General features: G+C 47.6%; 1 protein-coding gene across 1 annotated transcript in view; it reads left to right on the top strand.

The window, feature by feature from the left end:
* The first annotated feature begins 7,235 nt into the window (after positions 1-7,235).
* Positions 7,236-16,353, top strand: part of COL28A1 (collagen type XXVIII alpha 1 chain) — a 198,628-nt gene continuing 189,510 nt past the window's right edge. Inside the window, exon 1 of the mRNA XM_068247381.1 lies at positions 7,236-7,385. Coding sequence (XP_068103482.1) covers positions 7,236-7,385 — 150 coding nt within the window. The remainder of the gene's footprint in view (positions 7,386-16,353) is intronic.

Below are 16,353 nucleotides of genomic sequence, written 5' to 3'. Positions count from 1 at the left end.
TTGCGCGACCTAGTGGACAGTGTCGTGCGCAGCAGGCTATGGGGGGGGGAGCTGGGGTGCGGCTGCATAGCTAGCATAGTTGCCCCAGTGTAGGAGGGAGTTTAGTTGCCTCAGTATAGCCAGTATAGTGCCCCCAGTATAGCCGGTATAGTGCCCCAGTATAGCCAGAATAGTGCCCCAGTATAGCCAGAATAGTGCCCCAGTATAGCCAGAATAGTGCCCCAGTATAGCTAGTATAGTGCCCCAGTATAGTGCCCCAGTATAGCCAGAATAGTGCCCCAGTATAGCTAGTATAGTGCCCCAGTATAGTGCCCCCAGTATAGTGCCCCAGTATAGCCAGAATAGTGCCCCAGTATAGCCAGAATAGTGCCCCAGTATAGCTAGTATAGTGCCCCAGTATAGTGCCCCAGTATAGCCAGAATAGTGCCCCAGTATAGCTAGTATAGTGCCCCAGTATGGTGCCCCCAGTATAGTGCCCCAGTATAGCCAGAATAGTGCCCCAGTATAGCCAGTATAGTGCCCCAGTATAGCCAGAATAGTGCCCCAGTATAGCCAGAATAGTGCCCCAGTATAGCCAGAATAGTGCCCCAGTATAGCCAGAATAGTGCCCCCAGTATAGCCAGTATAGTGTGCCCCCAGTATAGCCAGAATAGTGCCCCAGTATAGCCAGAATAGTGCCCCAGTATAGCCAGAATAGTGCCCCAATATAGCCAGAATAGTGCCCCAGTATAGCCAGAATAGTGCCCCAGTATAGTGCCCCAGTATAGCTAGTATAGTGCCCCAGAATAGTGCCCCAGTATGGGTAGGTGGTGCCCCCCGCCCGTCCCCGCCGCTGTTATTACCTTAACAGCTGCCGCTCTCCCCTCTCCAGCGCATGTGTTTATTTAAGGCAAGCAGCGTATCTCCCGGCTGCTCTGTGATGCGACAGGAAGCAGGGCAGCGACTTCCTGTAGCGGCGATATGTATCGTCGTTACTATGGTAACCGAGCCCTGATTCCTGCGCATCACAGAGCAGCCGGAAGATACGCTGCTTGCCTTAAATAAACACATGCGCTGGAGAGGGGAGAGCGGCCGCTGCTAAGGTAATAGCAGCGGCGGCCGCGGGGACGTGCGGGAGGGGGGGGAAGAGGACGGCACACCAGGTAACATGCCGCGGCACACTAGTGTGCCGCGGCACACTGGTTGAAAAACGCTGGCTTAGTGGACACAGTCACTCTCTTAGACCTCAGTCAGATCATGCAACCCACGTGACAGACAGCTTTACCACCACAAGGCAGGAGCGTTGCTAGCCCCAAAGATCAGTTTCACATGCCACGGATCTATTCTTTGGTGCCCCGGATGTCCCCCAGGAAGAGTCAGGCAGCGGGAAGCAGTATTCATCTCCGACCACTTGGTCTCCAGATTCTGCAGACATCTTCTCTACTGGGCTTCTCCCCCTAGTTTCTGAGAATGAATCAGGTGCTAGATCTTCTAGCATCTGATTCTCACTGGCTATTTATGTGATATGCTGCATTTTTATTTTTTATTAGTGGAGAGGGGGCTTCATCCAACATTTTGCTGGGCAGGCCTACTTAGACCGCTGTTAAGTTCATGTAAATTTTGCTCCACCCATGACCACTCCCACATTCTGGTGTATGGCCACACTCATCTTTCGGCTGGACTGCCCAAAAGTGCCCTGGATCTCTTGGGATCCTAGCAACGCCTCTGCCACAAGGTCCACAAGACATGATGAATGCCGCCACCAGTGTTCGTCAGCCCCAGCCTCCCTGCTTGACTCTGGCTAAGCCTCTCTCTCTCTGAGCCCAATCCCAATGACCTTTTTCTCTTAGGTGATATTTCACATCTTCTCAATAACATGCCTTTTAAGCCACCAGCAAGCAAGAAAATGCTCGGAATGATTTTGACAGTATTTTTTCATCTACTTTTTGGTACTTTTTAATTTTTATTTAATTACAGAGTGCTGAAAAGTTATTTGAAACAGAAGATGAAAAATTATCTCCTAGATAAAAACATAAATTGGATCATCACTCTTTCTATTCTTCTGGCAGCCCTTCCCTGCCCACTCACTGATTGTGGCTGCCTCAGATGCCCCAAGCAGTTGGCATGTGCAGAAAGTGCAGAATTATCCTGCTCACATATAACACACATGCTCTGTCAGACCTTAGAGAGTGGTGCTGCCTTGGCCACTAGAGGACAGACACAACTAACTACTCACCCCCCTGACTTCTGCTCTAACCACCTGTGTCACCTCCTGTCAGTGCAGATGGGCAGATACCTTATCCATAGGCTGTGTTCTCCAGACTCCTCCTCCACGCCGCCTGCCACTTTCTGTGGTACTTCTCCAGCTGGAGGGCAAGTAGTACCACACCAACACCGCCGCCTCTTCCTCCACCACGCTGATGCTGCTCTCCCCTCAAGGCATGACTTTTCCTCTTCCCCTCTCTCTCTCCAACGTTGTCACCCTCCTGCGCAGTAAAACACTTTTTGCTTCTGGTTCTGCCCCTTATAGCCTGCTGCCCTGAATGACGTGATTCAGGTTGCTTAATGGTAGGGCCAGTCCTGATTGGAATCCCCAAAATTAGCCTTAGTCTATAATAGGGACTGTGATTATTATGTAGGGATTAGACCGTGGACTCCTCTTAGGGACATGGCTATAGACCTTGTATAGTGCCACTGTCTGATGGGCCCACTAGTATGCTGCCCAGCAGTACACTCTGGCGAGTCCATTTTTCCCAAAATTTAATGGCAGGAAATCATCCATATTCATACATAAGTTTGTATAGCTATCACATGCTTCAATGTATGACTGACAACATAAGGACATGCTCATAATTAACCTCCCTGGCGGTAAGCCCGTGCTGAGCACGGGCTATGCCGCCGGGAGGCACCGCTCAGGCCCCGCTGGGCCGATTTGCATAATTGTTTTTTTGCTGCACGCAGCTAGCACTTTGATAGCTGCGTGCAGTGCCCGATCGCCGCCGCTACCCGCCGATCCGCCGCTATACGCGTCGCCGCAGCCTCCCCCCCCCAGACCCCGTGCGCTGCCTGGCCAATCAGTGCCAGGCAGCGCCGTGGGGTGGATCGGAGTCCCCTTTGACGTAACGACGTCGATGACGTCAGTGATGTCATCCCACCCCGTCGCCATGGCGACGGGGGAAGCCCTCCAAGAGATCCCGTTCTTTGAACGGGATCTCTTGATCTCTGATCGCCAGCGGCGATCGGAGGGGCTGGGGGGATGCCGCTGAGCAGCGGCTATCATGTAGCGAGACCTCGTCTCGCTACATGAAAATTTTTTTTTTTTTTTTTAAACGTATTTGCTGCCCCCTGGCGGATTTTGACAAACCTCCAGGAGGGTTAAGCAACAGGTGGTGTCCTGGGGGATCTTCTCCCAGATCTGCACCAGGGCATCACTGAGCTCCTTGGATAGTCTGTGGTGCAACCTGGCTAGGTTAGACTCAGATAGATTGAGACACAAGAGTTGTTTAAATTGATTTAGATCAGCATGAGGGCCGGTCAATTGTATCAAGTCCTTCATTCTTCATGAACTTTCTGCGTACTCTCCCCACATGAGGTGAGACATTGTCCTGCACCAGGGGAAACTCAGAACTCACTGTACCAGCATAAGGTCTGGCAATGGCTGGGTTCAAATATGTCATTCCAATACCTAATGGCAGAAAATTTGCTTAATGGCAGTAAAAGTAAAAGTCTAACCTGTAGAGGTCATTGTGTCCTTCCATAGATATGTCTCTCTGGACCATTACTGACCCAGTACCAAACTGGTCATGCTGAACCATGTTATAGGCAGTATACCTTTCTTCAAGACCTCTGCAGACTCTTTTACGTCTGTCACATGTTCCCAGGGTGAACCTGCAATCATCAAGGTGTCAATGGCAAACCTGCCAATTCTGGTACTCTATGGCAAAAACACCATGGTGCTAGGCAATGAGCGCAAGGCTCACTAGAGGATGTCAGGCCCTCAGGCCACCTTCATGAAGTCTGTTTCTAATTGTTTGATCAGAGACTTCCACACCAGTGGCCTGTTGGAGGTAATCGTGTAGGTATCTGGTAGTGCTCATCCTGTACCTTGTTGGCCAAAGGAGAAGATACCAGTCTTGCTGATGGGTTAAGGACCCTCTATGTCCCTGTCTAGCTCTCCTGGAGTAACTGCCTGTCTCCTGGAATTTCCTCCATGCCCTTGAGATTGTGCTGGGAGATACAAAAAACCTCCTGACTATGGCAGGCATTGATATACTATTCAGGAGTAATTGGACTACCTGGGATCCATTGAAAAGGGCTCCTGAGCTGCCTGTATGAAAAGGGCGCCTCCATAGACATCAATGTTATTTCTGCAAATATGGGCTACAAGGTGGTGAAAAGGGCTCTCGAGTTTTGATATAGGCTACAAGTGGGCGCCCTTTTGTAGCCCATATTTTTTATTCGGCTATAAGGTTTTCAGCTACAAAAGGGCACCCCTTTGTAGCCCATATTTTTATTCGGCTACAAGGTTTTCGGCTACAAGGTTTTTGATCCTGCTACAAAAGGGCACGCTTTTGTAGCCAGGATTTTTGATTCGAGGGCACAGGGGAGGTTAGGATTAGGCACCACCTGGGGAATTTTAGAGATAGGTACCACTTAGGGTGTCTTAGGGTTAAGCACCAGCAGGGGAGTCTTAGGGTTAGGCACCACCAGGGGAGTCTTAGGGTTAGGCACCACCTGGGGAGTCTTAGGGTTAGGTACTACCTGGGGGGGTCTTAGGGTTAGGCACTACCTGGGGGGGTCTTAGGGTTAGGCACCACCTGGGGGGTTATGGTTAGGCACCATCAGGGGAGGGTTCTGTGTGAGAGTAGGGAGCAGTTAGGTCATAATAATCACTTTTCTTAGCTATATCTAGAGCCCTTTTATAGCCCAACAAATTTTGCCTATAACAGCATTCTTTTAAATAAACTAAAACTAGCTTTTCCGGCTATACCAGGAGCCCTTTGTAGCCGAAGTTGGCATATAAGGGCTACAACAGGTGCCCTTTGTAGCCGAAGTTGGCATATATGGGCTACACCATGTGCCCTTTGTGGCCGAAGTTGGTATATGGGCTACACCAGGCGCCCTTTTTGTAACTGAATTTGGTATATATGGGCTACACCAAGAGCCCTTTTTTCCAGGAGCCCTTTTCAAATAGATGCGGACTACCTATGCATTCTTTATAGTGCCCATGTTATCAGCCTCGTTACCATTGCCTCGTGTTACCAGCAGTGACATTGGCCCATAGGCAAATGCAAAATTAGTGAAAAAGCAAAAAATATTTATTATTATTATTTAGTGTTTATATAGTGCCAACATTTACCGCATTGCTTTACAGAGTAAAGTCTTGTCACTAACTGTCCCTCAGAGGAGCTAAAAATCTAATCCCTACCATAGTGATATCCTGGACCAAAATTGAGGGCAGCCAGTTAACTCATCTGCATGTTTTTTGTATATGGGAAGAAACCAGAGTGCCCAGAGGAAACCCACACAGTCACAAGGAGAACATTCAAACTCTGTGCAGATAGTACCCCGGCTGGTATGTGAACCGGGGACCCAGCACTGCAAGGCTATCCACTATGCCACTGTTCTGCCAATATGAGGAGGCATAATATCAGTGGCCTGTCAAACAATTCCTCTCTTGGTATTGCCCCTTTAGTGAACCTGTTCTTCATTTCATTAACACCAAAACAGCTGAGCCCAATTAACATCCTCCTATGCTACTTAAAGTAAACCTAAAGTCACAATAAAGAAAAAGTGAGATATTTACCTCAGTAGAGGGAAGCCTCTGGATGGTCTAAAGGCTTCCCTGTCTTCCAAAGCCTCTCTGTTTCTGCATTGGGGCCCCTTTTTCAATCTTCAGCATTAAAGTCATGCTTCCCTCTGTATACAAGCGTGGCCCCACTGCGCAGGTTTACAGTATGGTCCACAGTATGGGATATGCATCACAGCCACTGCTCTTATGCAGGCCCAGCTATTCAAGGGGCCCTCCTAGGGAAGCTCAGCCACGAAGGGATCATAGACAATGGGAAAGCCCCTGGAACATGCAGAGGTTTTCTCCTACTCAGGCCTGGATTTACATCACAGGAGCCTATAGGCACAGATGTCCCGGCACCCTAGACTTCGCCCTCCATGAACCTACAAACCCCCGCTGAACCGCACCACAAGTGTTCTGTCTGTCCTAGCTATCACTTCTCCCTTACTTCCCTTGCCTGTCATAGGTAGCTACAGGTGCCCCTTAGCATTAGGTAGCCAGGGCTATCCTCAGTATTTAGTAAATAGAGGTACCTCCAAGTATTAGGTAGCTAGAAGTGTCACGGACTAAAGGGAGATCTGGTCATTGGAATGCCAAGACCCGGGTGAGTAACCTCTCATCTACACTCTGCTCAGAACTGTGCATAGGTAAGGTGGGAGGGAGGCACTCAGGGAGGAGAGTGAGCCACCTTTCCATCATCTGGCGCCTGTAGGCACGTGCCTACAGTGCCTTATGGGAAATCCGGCTCTGCTCCTACTGATGTAAGTATCTAACTTTTTTATTCTTCAGGTTTAATTTAACTCATTCGATCAATATCCCAGAAAATTCATTGAGTTACTGCCATACTGCCATACAGTGTTCCTTTAATTTTCATGAGTAGTTTAATTCAGAGTTTGGATATTAAATTCAGTAGAATATAGACACTTTATAGTAGGTAAATACATTTATTTCCACAGATCTTGCTTCAAAAAGAGAAAAAATTGTAAGGTACGGTATGTCAAAGGGAGCTGTCAGGATGCCTCCAGGTAAATCTACTAGTATCATCCTATGTTTATCTACTGCCATATACCATATGTCCTACTGTGAATGTTGGTTCCTTCAGAGTAGGAAATAGGATTAACAGAAAACCATCTAAGGCTTTGTGGTTTAGGATATATCTGCACACAAGAGCAAATGATGCATTTGTTATTAATTATAATCAGAGACGGGTACTCTTCCTGGCATGAGTTCCCCTTTACTTTGCAAAGGAGAAGGAGAAGATTGCTTTCTTTAGGATCAAAGGTTCTGCCCCCCAGTTTAGTCATCTTTGTTTGCCCAACATCTTCCATTCAGCCAATAGCAAGCCAGAGGATTCTATAGTGCTGTGAATTTCCCCGTAAACCCCATGTTAAGATAAACCAGACACTACATATGTGTCATCCGGTATTAGAAGTACTAATTTTACCAGGCAAAGTCTAACATCGACATGAAACACCCAGAAGCCCAGTGGCAAATGAATGTGAAGCCTCAGCTTCCAGAGGTGAATTCCTCAGTGACAGCTCCATTCTACACAACTATTTTAGCCTCCAGGTGTCAGTTCAGAGTCCCACTGCAGTCCAGGCCACAGCTGGCTCAGGTATTAGGCTGCGCCGAGCTCCTAAACATACAGACAAATAGTTCAAATGCTGCAAACAGATGGATTTTATGTGCCTAGCTTAGCAGTTACTTTTTATAAACCTCCATTAAATCCTTATTCCGGAGAAAAAGGTTTGAAGCCTTAGGATTTATGCCGTTAAAGTGGGAGGCCATTTAAGGTCCGTAATAAAAGGCTAAAATCGTTCAAATATAAAAGGTGAAATAGCTCACACAAACAATCTACGCATTGTCTGACCCCCCCAAAAAATTGAAGTACGGTTGAGCTGTAGAAATGCATTGATTTCTACAAATGGTTTTTCGCTCAGAGTCGGCGAGTCTCAGCATGTGAGGCGGTAGATGAATCACAGTGTGACCCTCTTTTATATTCAGCTCCGCGCAATACCTGCTGTCAAGTAAACGCGTAGAGGAGATGGAGAGAGGATACAATCAAATGTTCCTGTGTCTGCTTTCACCTTATTATAATGCAGGCAGAGGCGTATGGCAACAGTTTAAAGCTAGTCTTCAGCCATCAATCCAAAAGAAGTATACAGTTAAATGCTTCTACATCAAAAGTGTAAAGTGTTAGCATACTTATACTCAAGGGTACTTGAAAAATTGAAAAATTCTTAAAAAGAGATCCTGTGATTTGATGTATTTGCATTTCTGAGTTTAGCTCCATTTAATAATCACCTCCAGTCTGTACATAAGCTACAGTGTGCGCTGCTAACCTTTGATTAAAGAGTACCCAAGGCAGATTGGGGACAAAAAGATACTTACCTAGGATGAGGTAAGAAAGTTGCCCAGGTGAACCAGAGCCTCGTGCACTGTGTTTAAGGAAAGGGGTGGAGCCGTGGAGGGAAGATGGTGCAGCGCTCAATGGAGAGCCTTCCAGTGAGGTAAGGGAACAATGCCCATGCCCTTTGCCATCACTGAAAGATTATTTTACTGAAATCTTATTGAGAACTGTACACCTGGAATAATTTTTTTTAAATATGATCCTTCCCATAAGGGAGGTTTGTGATAGAGTGTGCCATGGGGAGAGGGAGAAGATTGGCTGGCTGCAATGCTGGCTGGCCATGATGCTGGCTGGTGGAGAACATGGTTGGCTAGTGGTGATCATGGTTAGCTGGCGGTGATCATGGCTGGCTGGTGGTGGTGATAGCTGACTGGCGGTGATGCTGGCTGGCCGTGATGATGGCTGGCTGGTGGTAATCATGGCTGGCTGGCAGTGATCATGGCTGGCTGGAGGTGGTGCTGGTTGGCTGGTTATGATGCTGGCTAGATGGCCTGGCAGTCATGTGTGCTGGGTTGGCTAGCAGTGATGCTGGGCTGGCTGGCAGTGGTGATGCTGGTTGGCCTTGATGCTGGCTGCCTGCTGTGATGCTAGCTGGCTGGCCGTGATGCTGGCTGGTGGTGATCATGGCTGTCTGGCGGTGATCATGCTAGCTGCCGTTGATGCTGGCTGGCTGGCTGTGATGCTGGCTGACTGGCGGTTACCATGGCTGGCTCCCCGTGATGCTGGCTGATGGCTTGCGGTGATGCTGTCTGGTGGTGATGCTGGCTGTCCGTGATGCTGTCTGGCGGTGATACTGGGCTGTGGTGGTGTTGATGAAGAACCAAAGCTCCCAGCATGCCCCCATAGAGGAATTACAGCTCCCAGCCTGCCCCCATAGAGGCTTCACAGATTCATGGGGATGGAGGGTATGCTGGGAGCTGTATTTCTCTTTACGGCGACATGCTGGTAGCTGTGGTGCCTCAATGTATGGTATGCTGGGAGCATCAATTGGGGGGTTGCTGGGTGCCAGTGTGTATGTGTCCCTCTCCTCTGCCAGCTATGCCCACTTCTCTCTCCTCTGTACTTGCATCCATGGACTACATCTCCTGGCATACATTGCGGTGGGCTCACCCGGACGAATTCACCAGGAAATTTATAATGCGGTACAGCTGAGGTCAGGTTGATTCATGGAGAAGATAGCAGCTCCCTTATGGACCAGAGTCCAGAGGAGCAGCTTCCTTTAGTGAATGTTTCATTTAATGAAGGACAAGACAAAAAAGGTTGTTCGTTTTCATGAAAATGTCAGTATTCTTGAAGAAATTTTGCACAAATGATATAGCATTATGTCTAAAGGCAGATTCTATCAAAGTGACTGAAAGTGATTTGATCAAACAACTGAAAGCATGTGTGGTGACCTGAGGAACATTATAGTCTAAGGATAGCGAGCTGAGCCCGTGTCAGCCACTGTTGTGGAGGGATCATTGGTCCTGTCATTGACTGATCAATATTGGCAACAGATCCAATGGTCCAGGGTGACCTGGGAATATCCGCAATGCGTAATTAGACCTGTGTCTGGGTCCATGGAGTCTTTTGTGATTGGATGAGGTGGAGGCTATTCTATCGGGGACTCAAGAGTGTGGAAATCTGGAAATTGGACATTTATGTGATGGTGAAATATGGCTATAACCTTATATGGACATTGGTGGAATATCTTTTGTGACCACGTGTGCATATTGAGTTGCGCTTAGATTGAACAGACTGAATTAGACAAGCTGTTCAACAAGCTCTTTTGCATTGATTACAACTCAAGTTTTTTAACTGTTGTACTAGGAAACAAAAAGACACTTCAGATATTTCTTAATAGGTATAGCACTATATGTACCTATGTTGCCGGGTGATGTAGTCCGTTGATGCAAGAACATCTCTGCAATCACATCCATGAACTACATCTCCCTGCATATATTGCTTTGATTGCATGACACTGTCCCTGGAGAACATGGCAGATCCCATATGGACCACTGGTCCCGGAGGAGCAGCACCCCATAGGTAAGTGAGGACACCAACCCCTAACACCCCCCTGATGGCATACTCCATTATGGACCTCCTTCTAATATAGCAGATACACTTTATAGTAAACTCCAAGGGACTGGGCGAAGTTTACTATATTAGAAGTTGTCATGCTCAAGCACATAAAGTATACCGTAGTACTGGATCTTAATACAGTCAATAATCAGGAGTCATTTTTTCTTTTCACATGTTTCAGCAAGGGAGCACAGACGATGTTTAAGCTAGATCAAAATGCAGGGCCGGTTCAAGTAACAATGGGGCCCTAGGGCAAAATTAGCCTGGGGGCCCCCCAACAGACACCCCCCGACCAAAAAGCATCATTAGGGGCCTTTTGTTGCAGCCAAATTTCCCTCCTGGGCCCCGGAGCTGGCTGCTGACCCTACCTCAATCACCTCCCAACTTAACTGTGCTCCCTAGGACCTCTGCAGTGTCTATGTCAGTGTAGTGCAGGCATGGGCAAACTTGGCCCTCCAGCTGTTAAGGAACTACAAATCCCACAATGCATTTGCCTTTATGAGTCATGGCTGTGGCTGTCAGACTCCTGAAATGCATTGTGGGACTTGTAGTTCCTCAACAGCTGGAGGGCCAAATTTGCCCATGCCTGGTGTAGTGTCTCACCTGCCCGCCAGCACAGATGAGACGCTACTCTGCCAAAGACTCTGCAGAGTCCATGGGGAACAACAGTTAAGACGGGGGAGGGACACCTTGGGGGCCCCTACAAGCTCTGGGGCCCTGGGGCAATTGCCCATTTTTTCCTATGGCAGCTCTGACCCTGTCAAAATGCATAGTGCTCAATATGCAGGGATTTGCATGCAATAATCACGCAACAGCTTGCACAGGAAGTAGATCTTACCAGTTAATGCAGGTGCAGTACTTTTAGTATACGCCTCTGTCCACATTTCTGTGCAGCCTGGAAAATGCTGTAGCGTTGCAGCCATGCACAAGCAAGTCACAGATTACAGGCAAAGTGTAGAGAAACCGAGAGCCCAATATAGTGTAGTATGTTAAGCATAAATGAAGTAAAGGTTATCATGAGAAAATTATACTCACAAACGTGGGTTACCACAGAGGCAACCACTGTATAGGCAGGTGAGGAGATTAGACCTGTCCTCACTCAGGGATAAGAAGTCGCTCTCTGTAGATGCGAAAGGGGGTAGATCACCCCTCCACCCCTCCACCTCACTGAGGCGCTACACCTGCTATTGCTGAAATTCTGTCTTGTCCCCATGTTTATTGCCTGATGAAGCGGGCTGGGCCTGCGAAACGCGTTGCACTGTTTTGGGGTACTAGTTAATAAATGTGATTGCTACTATTCAGACAGTCTTTCGTGTCTGCTTTATGGAGGTTAGTCCACCGCTTCCTCCCAGCAAATTTTAAAGTTGTTATCTGCTTTTATCCTGCTGGCGCCTCTGTTCTCCTACTGCTATACAGATTACAGGCAATTCCCTCAGTAATCAGGCAGCAGCTTACACAGGAAGCACAGGTCTCACCAGCTGGTGCTTTTGAGGTAATCCACACAGGCCCAGAGCAGAGTTTAGATAGCAAACAGGTTACAATTTGCTGCCAGCCCGCCCACCGACCAGTGCTCATGAGTCTACGACTGATGTATGACGCATGCCCCCTCCCACTTTCCACTATAGCCAGATACAGAATACCGCAGGGGCTAAAATACAGGTTTACTATAGCAGACATTCTTTTATATCCGTATTTACTATACCAGGTGCTACTCCCATATACTTAATGTGGTGCTTTGTCGGGACCTGGACATTTATTTACTAAAACCATATGTTTACTATTTCAGGGTTTATTATTATGAGATTATACTGTATATGGGTGCCTCCGCAGAGCAGCTGATTTGTAAACATAAGATGTTAACGCTATGTCTGCTTCCATAAAAGCAGGAAGTAGACACACTTCATATTTATTGCAGGATTTTTATCAGCTGTAACAAAGAAATGTTTTCCTTTAAAGGTTATTATGCTGTTGATTTTCTTTTAGAGCAGAGAGGAAGTTCTGAGTTCAGGTCCGCTTTAAACCTTTTAGATTAGTTTGTTCAGCACCTTTCTTGTAGAAAACTAAGTTCACCCATTATTAAATATAAGAGAATCTAAGCAGCGACAAATCTAAATCTTTGTTAAAATGTCAGCCCTAAGCAGCAGCTGAAATACTGTATATTGTGATTTTGTCTCCTGTCAAAGGAACTCCAATCGATAAATCTGAAACGTGCAAAACTGATTTCATTACAATGGAGGCGATTAGCAAGAAGAGGTTAAAGTGCTCAGTGATGTGACCTTAAAATGGCCCCGCAGTTCAGTTCTTAGAATTGTGATCAATCAATGTATGTAATTGGTGCTTCAGTTGATACACAACCTCAAGCTATAGGTTGTTCCTTCTTCTTAATTAACTCATTCAAAAACATAGGCATATGTTTTTCTTCATACTGCCATTTCAGGCCTTGTTTCACAGCCAAAAGAGCTAATTGCACCGCCCGAGGTGTAACTACAGGGGAGCAGCCCTTGCAGTTACAGGAGGGAGAGGGGGCAAGCTATAATGGGGTTCAAACTACTACTTTACGCCCTTCGATAAAGGGGTCCATGCTTCAGACCAGGTGTTTTTGTGATTACACTTTGTAACGATTGGTGTCAGCACACAGAGAGAATCTGATTATTGGTGATCTGCAGTATCACCAAGAATACAGATGTATACCTGATTATTGATGATCTGCAGAATCTCCAATAATACAAGTATGACTAACCTCTGGACACCTAATAAAGTGTAAGTGTTTTTGGTGCAACAGTAGAAGAATATCTCCCGTGGAGCGGGAAATACAGACACCACTGCAGCCAGTGGACACCTGAGGAGCAGGTGACCTCTGGCCGAGCAAAGGCTATCTCTAGAGAGGAGATAGAGCAGCAGCCAGTGATTCCCTGATGGAATAGGAATCAAACTGTACTGCAGCCAAGGATTCCCTGGTGGATTGGGAATCAGACTGTACTGCAGCCAATGGACTCCTAATAGGAAGAAGCCACTGACTGAACTGCAGGAAGGCCTCTCTGAGGAACAGGAGGTCCTTGCAGCTAACTGACACCTGGTGGATTAGTGTCTAGGAAGTACAGACAGACTGATCACTCGAGGGATGAGTGACAGCCAGGAAGGTCAGACAGGCCAGGTCGGCAACACACGAGCATATGAGGTACAAAGACAGAAGACTGATTCGGTAACCGGATACAGGCAGGGTCAGCAACTGGTAGACAGATGGGCAGAGGTACTGAATCAGAAAGCAAGAGAAAGGTCAGCAAAGCCAAAGGTCATAACAGATATACATAAACACAATCCTTTTCTGAGGTGTGAGGTCCTTGGTCTCGACACCCAGGAACTGATCTGATGATAACCCAGTATCCTAGACTAGGGTGTGAGGTCCTTGGTCTCGACACCCGAGAACTGGTCTAAAGTATAACAGAGTAATGACACAGCAATCCTAAGCTTGGGTCTGAGGTCCTTGGTCTCGACACCCTGGAACTGGTCTAAAGTATAACAGAGAAATGACACAGAAATCCTAAGCTTGGGTGTGAGGTCCTTGGTCTCAACACCCTGGAACTGGTCTAAAGTATAACAGAGAAATGACACAGCAATCCTAAGCTTGGTTGTGAGGTCCTTGGTCTCAACACCCTGGAACTGGTCTAAAGTATAACAGAGTATAATAACAAGGTAATCTGGCTAAGTGTGAATTCCCAGCTCCTGCTGGTTCTAACACACTGTAAGATCCGACTGAGGTCTGAGTGCTCACACGTAAGTATTCGCAACGGCAGACAACCAGCAACTGAAAGGCAAGATCTATATATACTACAGCGCTCCTCAGCGCCGCCCCCAGCCCCTCAGCCAATCAGGAGTTCCCCTGGGATCAGCTGATCATCCGGATCAGCTGATACCTCTCCTGCTGGCATATAGGTCCTGTCCTCTAGTGCGCGCGTAGCTCTCCCTCTGTGTGCACTAGAAGGCCCAGGCAACCCAGACACATGTCACTGTACGGAAACCGCCGGTCTGAACGTGGAGACAGCCGCCCTGCCGGCAGCATCTCTGCCATTCATTACACACTTATTATCGTCCACACTTGTGTTATGACCATTCCAAGATGGGCCCCCAGGCTGCCGAGGTCACCAGGGGTAGGCAATGGAAATGGTGTGAACACTGGGGGGGGGGGGCATCAAAGTTTTGCTGGGGGCATGGCTGGATTTGTGGGCAGGGCACATAGGCCGTGGCCTTGGGCGGCAGATTAGCTGGGGTGCCTTTGCAACTGATCACCCTGTGTGTGTGGTGTTCTACTATCATCCACTGCCTGCCCGCCCATATTGCCCGCCTCACCTTGCCCACACAATGTTAATAAGAGCAATGCTCCCCACAAAAGATCCCTCCGCTCGCTGCACTACATATGCAGTCCACGTTGGCGGGAGCGATCAGTGACCACACCGCATAAAGGAAGTGAAATCACTGCGCATTTCCTGTATTTGAAGTACATGGCGTGGTCATGGAGCACCGCTAGCTCTTGTCACTGTCAGTCACCAGCACCGCTGATCTGCTGGTCTGCATATGCAGTGCAGCAAGTGGGAGGATCTTTTGTGGAGAGCATGGCTCTCATTAACATCATGCAGGTGAGGTAAGCTGGGCAGGCAGTGGTTAAAGCTGATTGAATCAGCGCCCCCCCCCCCCCCCCTTCCCAGGAGCCATACAAAGGGGTCTCACCAATTACTGGCCTGGCCGCACTACATTTAGGGTGTGATGGGGTGATAGTTGGCCTTGGTCAGTATAAAGTACAATTCGGCCCTGGCTGGGAGGTCTCTGTGATTTGTAGTTACTCCCCTGTGCACCGCATATAATCCTACAGACGCGTGAGGCTGAAGGCATAGGTAAGTGACAAAAGCAGTGTTCCCTGCTCTGAAGCTTCCTGTCAACAAGAGAATCTATTCAGTCTCATGGCCATACCTCTACTGTTTCAAGCCTTTACTTCATCTGAAAGTAACCCATGCCTAATGTTAAAGAGACTCTGTAACAAAATTTTCAGCCTTATTTCTTCTATCCTATAATTTCCTATACCTGTTCTAATGTGGTCTGTCTTACTGCAGCCTTTCCTAATTGCACAGTGGCTGTATTATCTCAGTTATATAATCTTATCTTCTTTACTCTGATGGCTTTGTGGGGCTAAGGCAATCAGGCAAGAATGTGCTGCATTGCTTGTTATAGGCAGAAGCTATACACACCCTCTCCACGCCCCCTGCAGGCTCTGTATGAGTCACAGACTGAGCTCCTCTCAGCCTATCACATGCCATGTCTTTTGTTTGTAAACACTGCCTACAACTGGCAATTACAAGCCAGGATTGCAGCAGGGAGTGGCAGAAACAGCACAGAGGGGTCCAGGAGAACATAATGAATAGAATGGTATGCTTTTTATTGTAAGAATTTTAGAGTACAGATTCTCTTTAAACAAAAAATTCTAGAGTAGGCAGTTTTACTGTACTGGTTGAACGGTACTGGGAACATGGGCAGATATAGGCCCATGCTGGCCATGCAGCTGCATAGGGATCCCATGTCCTCTGGGGCCCATGCAGCTCCACCACAGTCAGGGCCAGATTATCCTCTATTTTCACGTATGTGTCGGCGGCAAGCCATCCCTCCCTCGCTGTGTCACTCCCCTCCATGTAGTTGTGTTTCCCTCTATGTAATTTCCCCATGTGGCTATCTTTCATTATAACCATACCTCCCAACTTTTTGAGATAAGAAAGAGGGACAATTTAAGGCACCCCTAATCATGTCCCCACCACACCCCTAGTCACTGATATCAGGGAGGAAGGGAAAGGTGAAAAAACACTAGACCACCAGGGAAACTTAATTTTATTTTTATTTTTTTCATTTGAGGACAAGACAAGAAGAATAACGTTTTATTAAAGAGAACTCGAGGTGGGTTCTAAGAATCCTATTAGCACGCAGAGGCTGGGTCTGCATATAATGCCCAGCCTCTGTTGCTATACTGTCTCCCCCCATGCCCCCCCCTGCGCTCTGCTGGCCCCCATTAATCAAACCGCCGTGCAAGTGACACGCAGTGTGTCGTTAGCAGGCTGTTTACATCCACACT

This window comes from Hyperolius riggenbachi, chromosome 7 (assembly GCF_040937935.1).
Source record: "Hyperolius riggenbachi isolate aHypRig1 chromosome 7, aHypRig1.pri, whole genome shotgun sequence".
NCBI classification, from domain to species: Eukaryota; Metazoa; Chordata; class Amphibia; order Anura; family Hyperoliidae; genus Hyperolius; species Hyperolius riggenbachi.
Note: the sequence above shows the minus strand (reverse complement) of the source record. Positions and strands in the feature narration are given on the sequence as shown.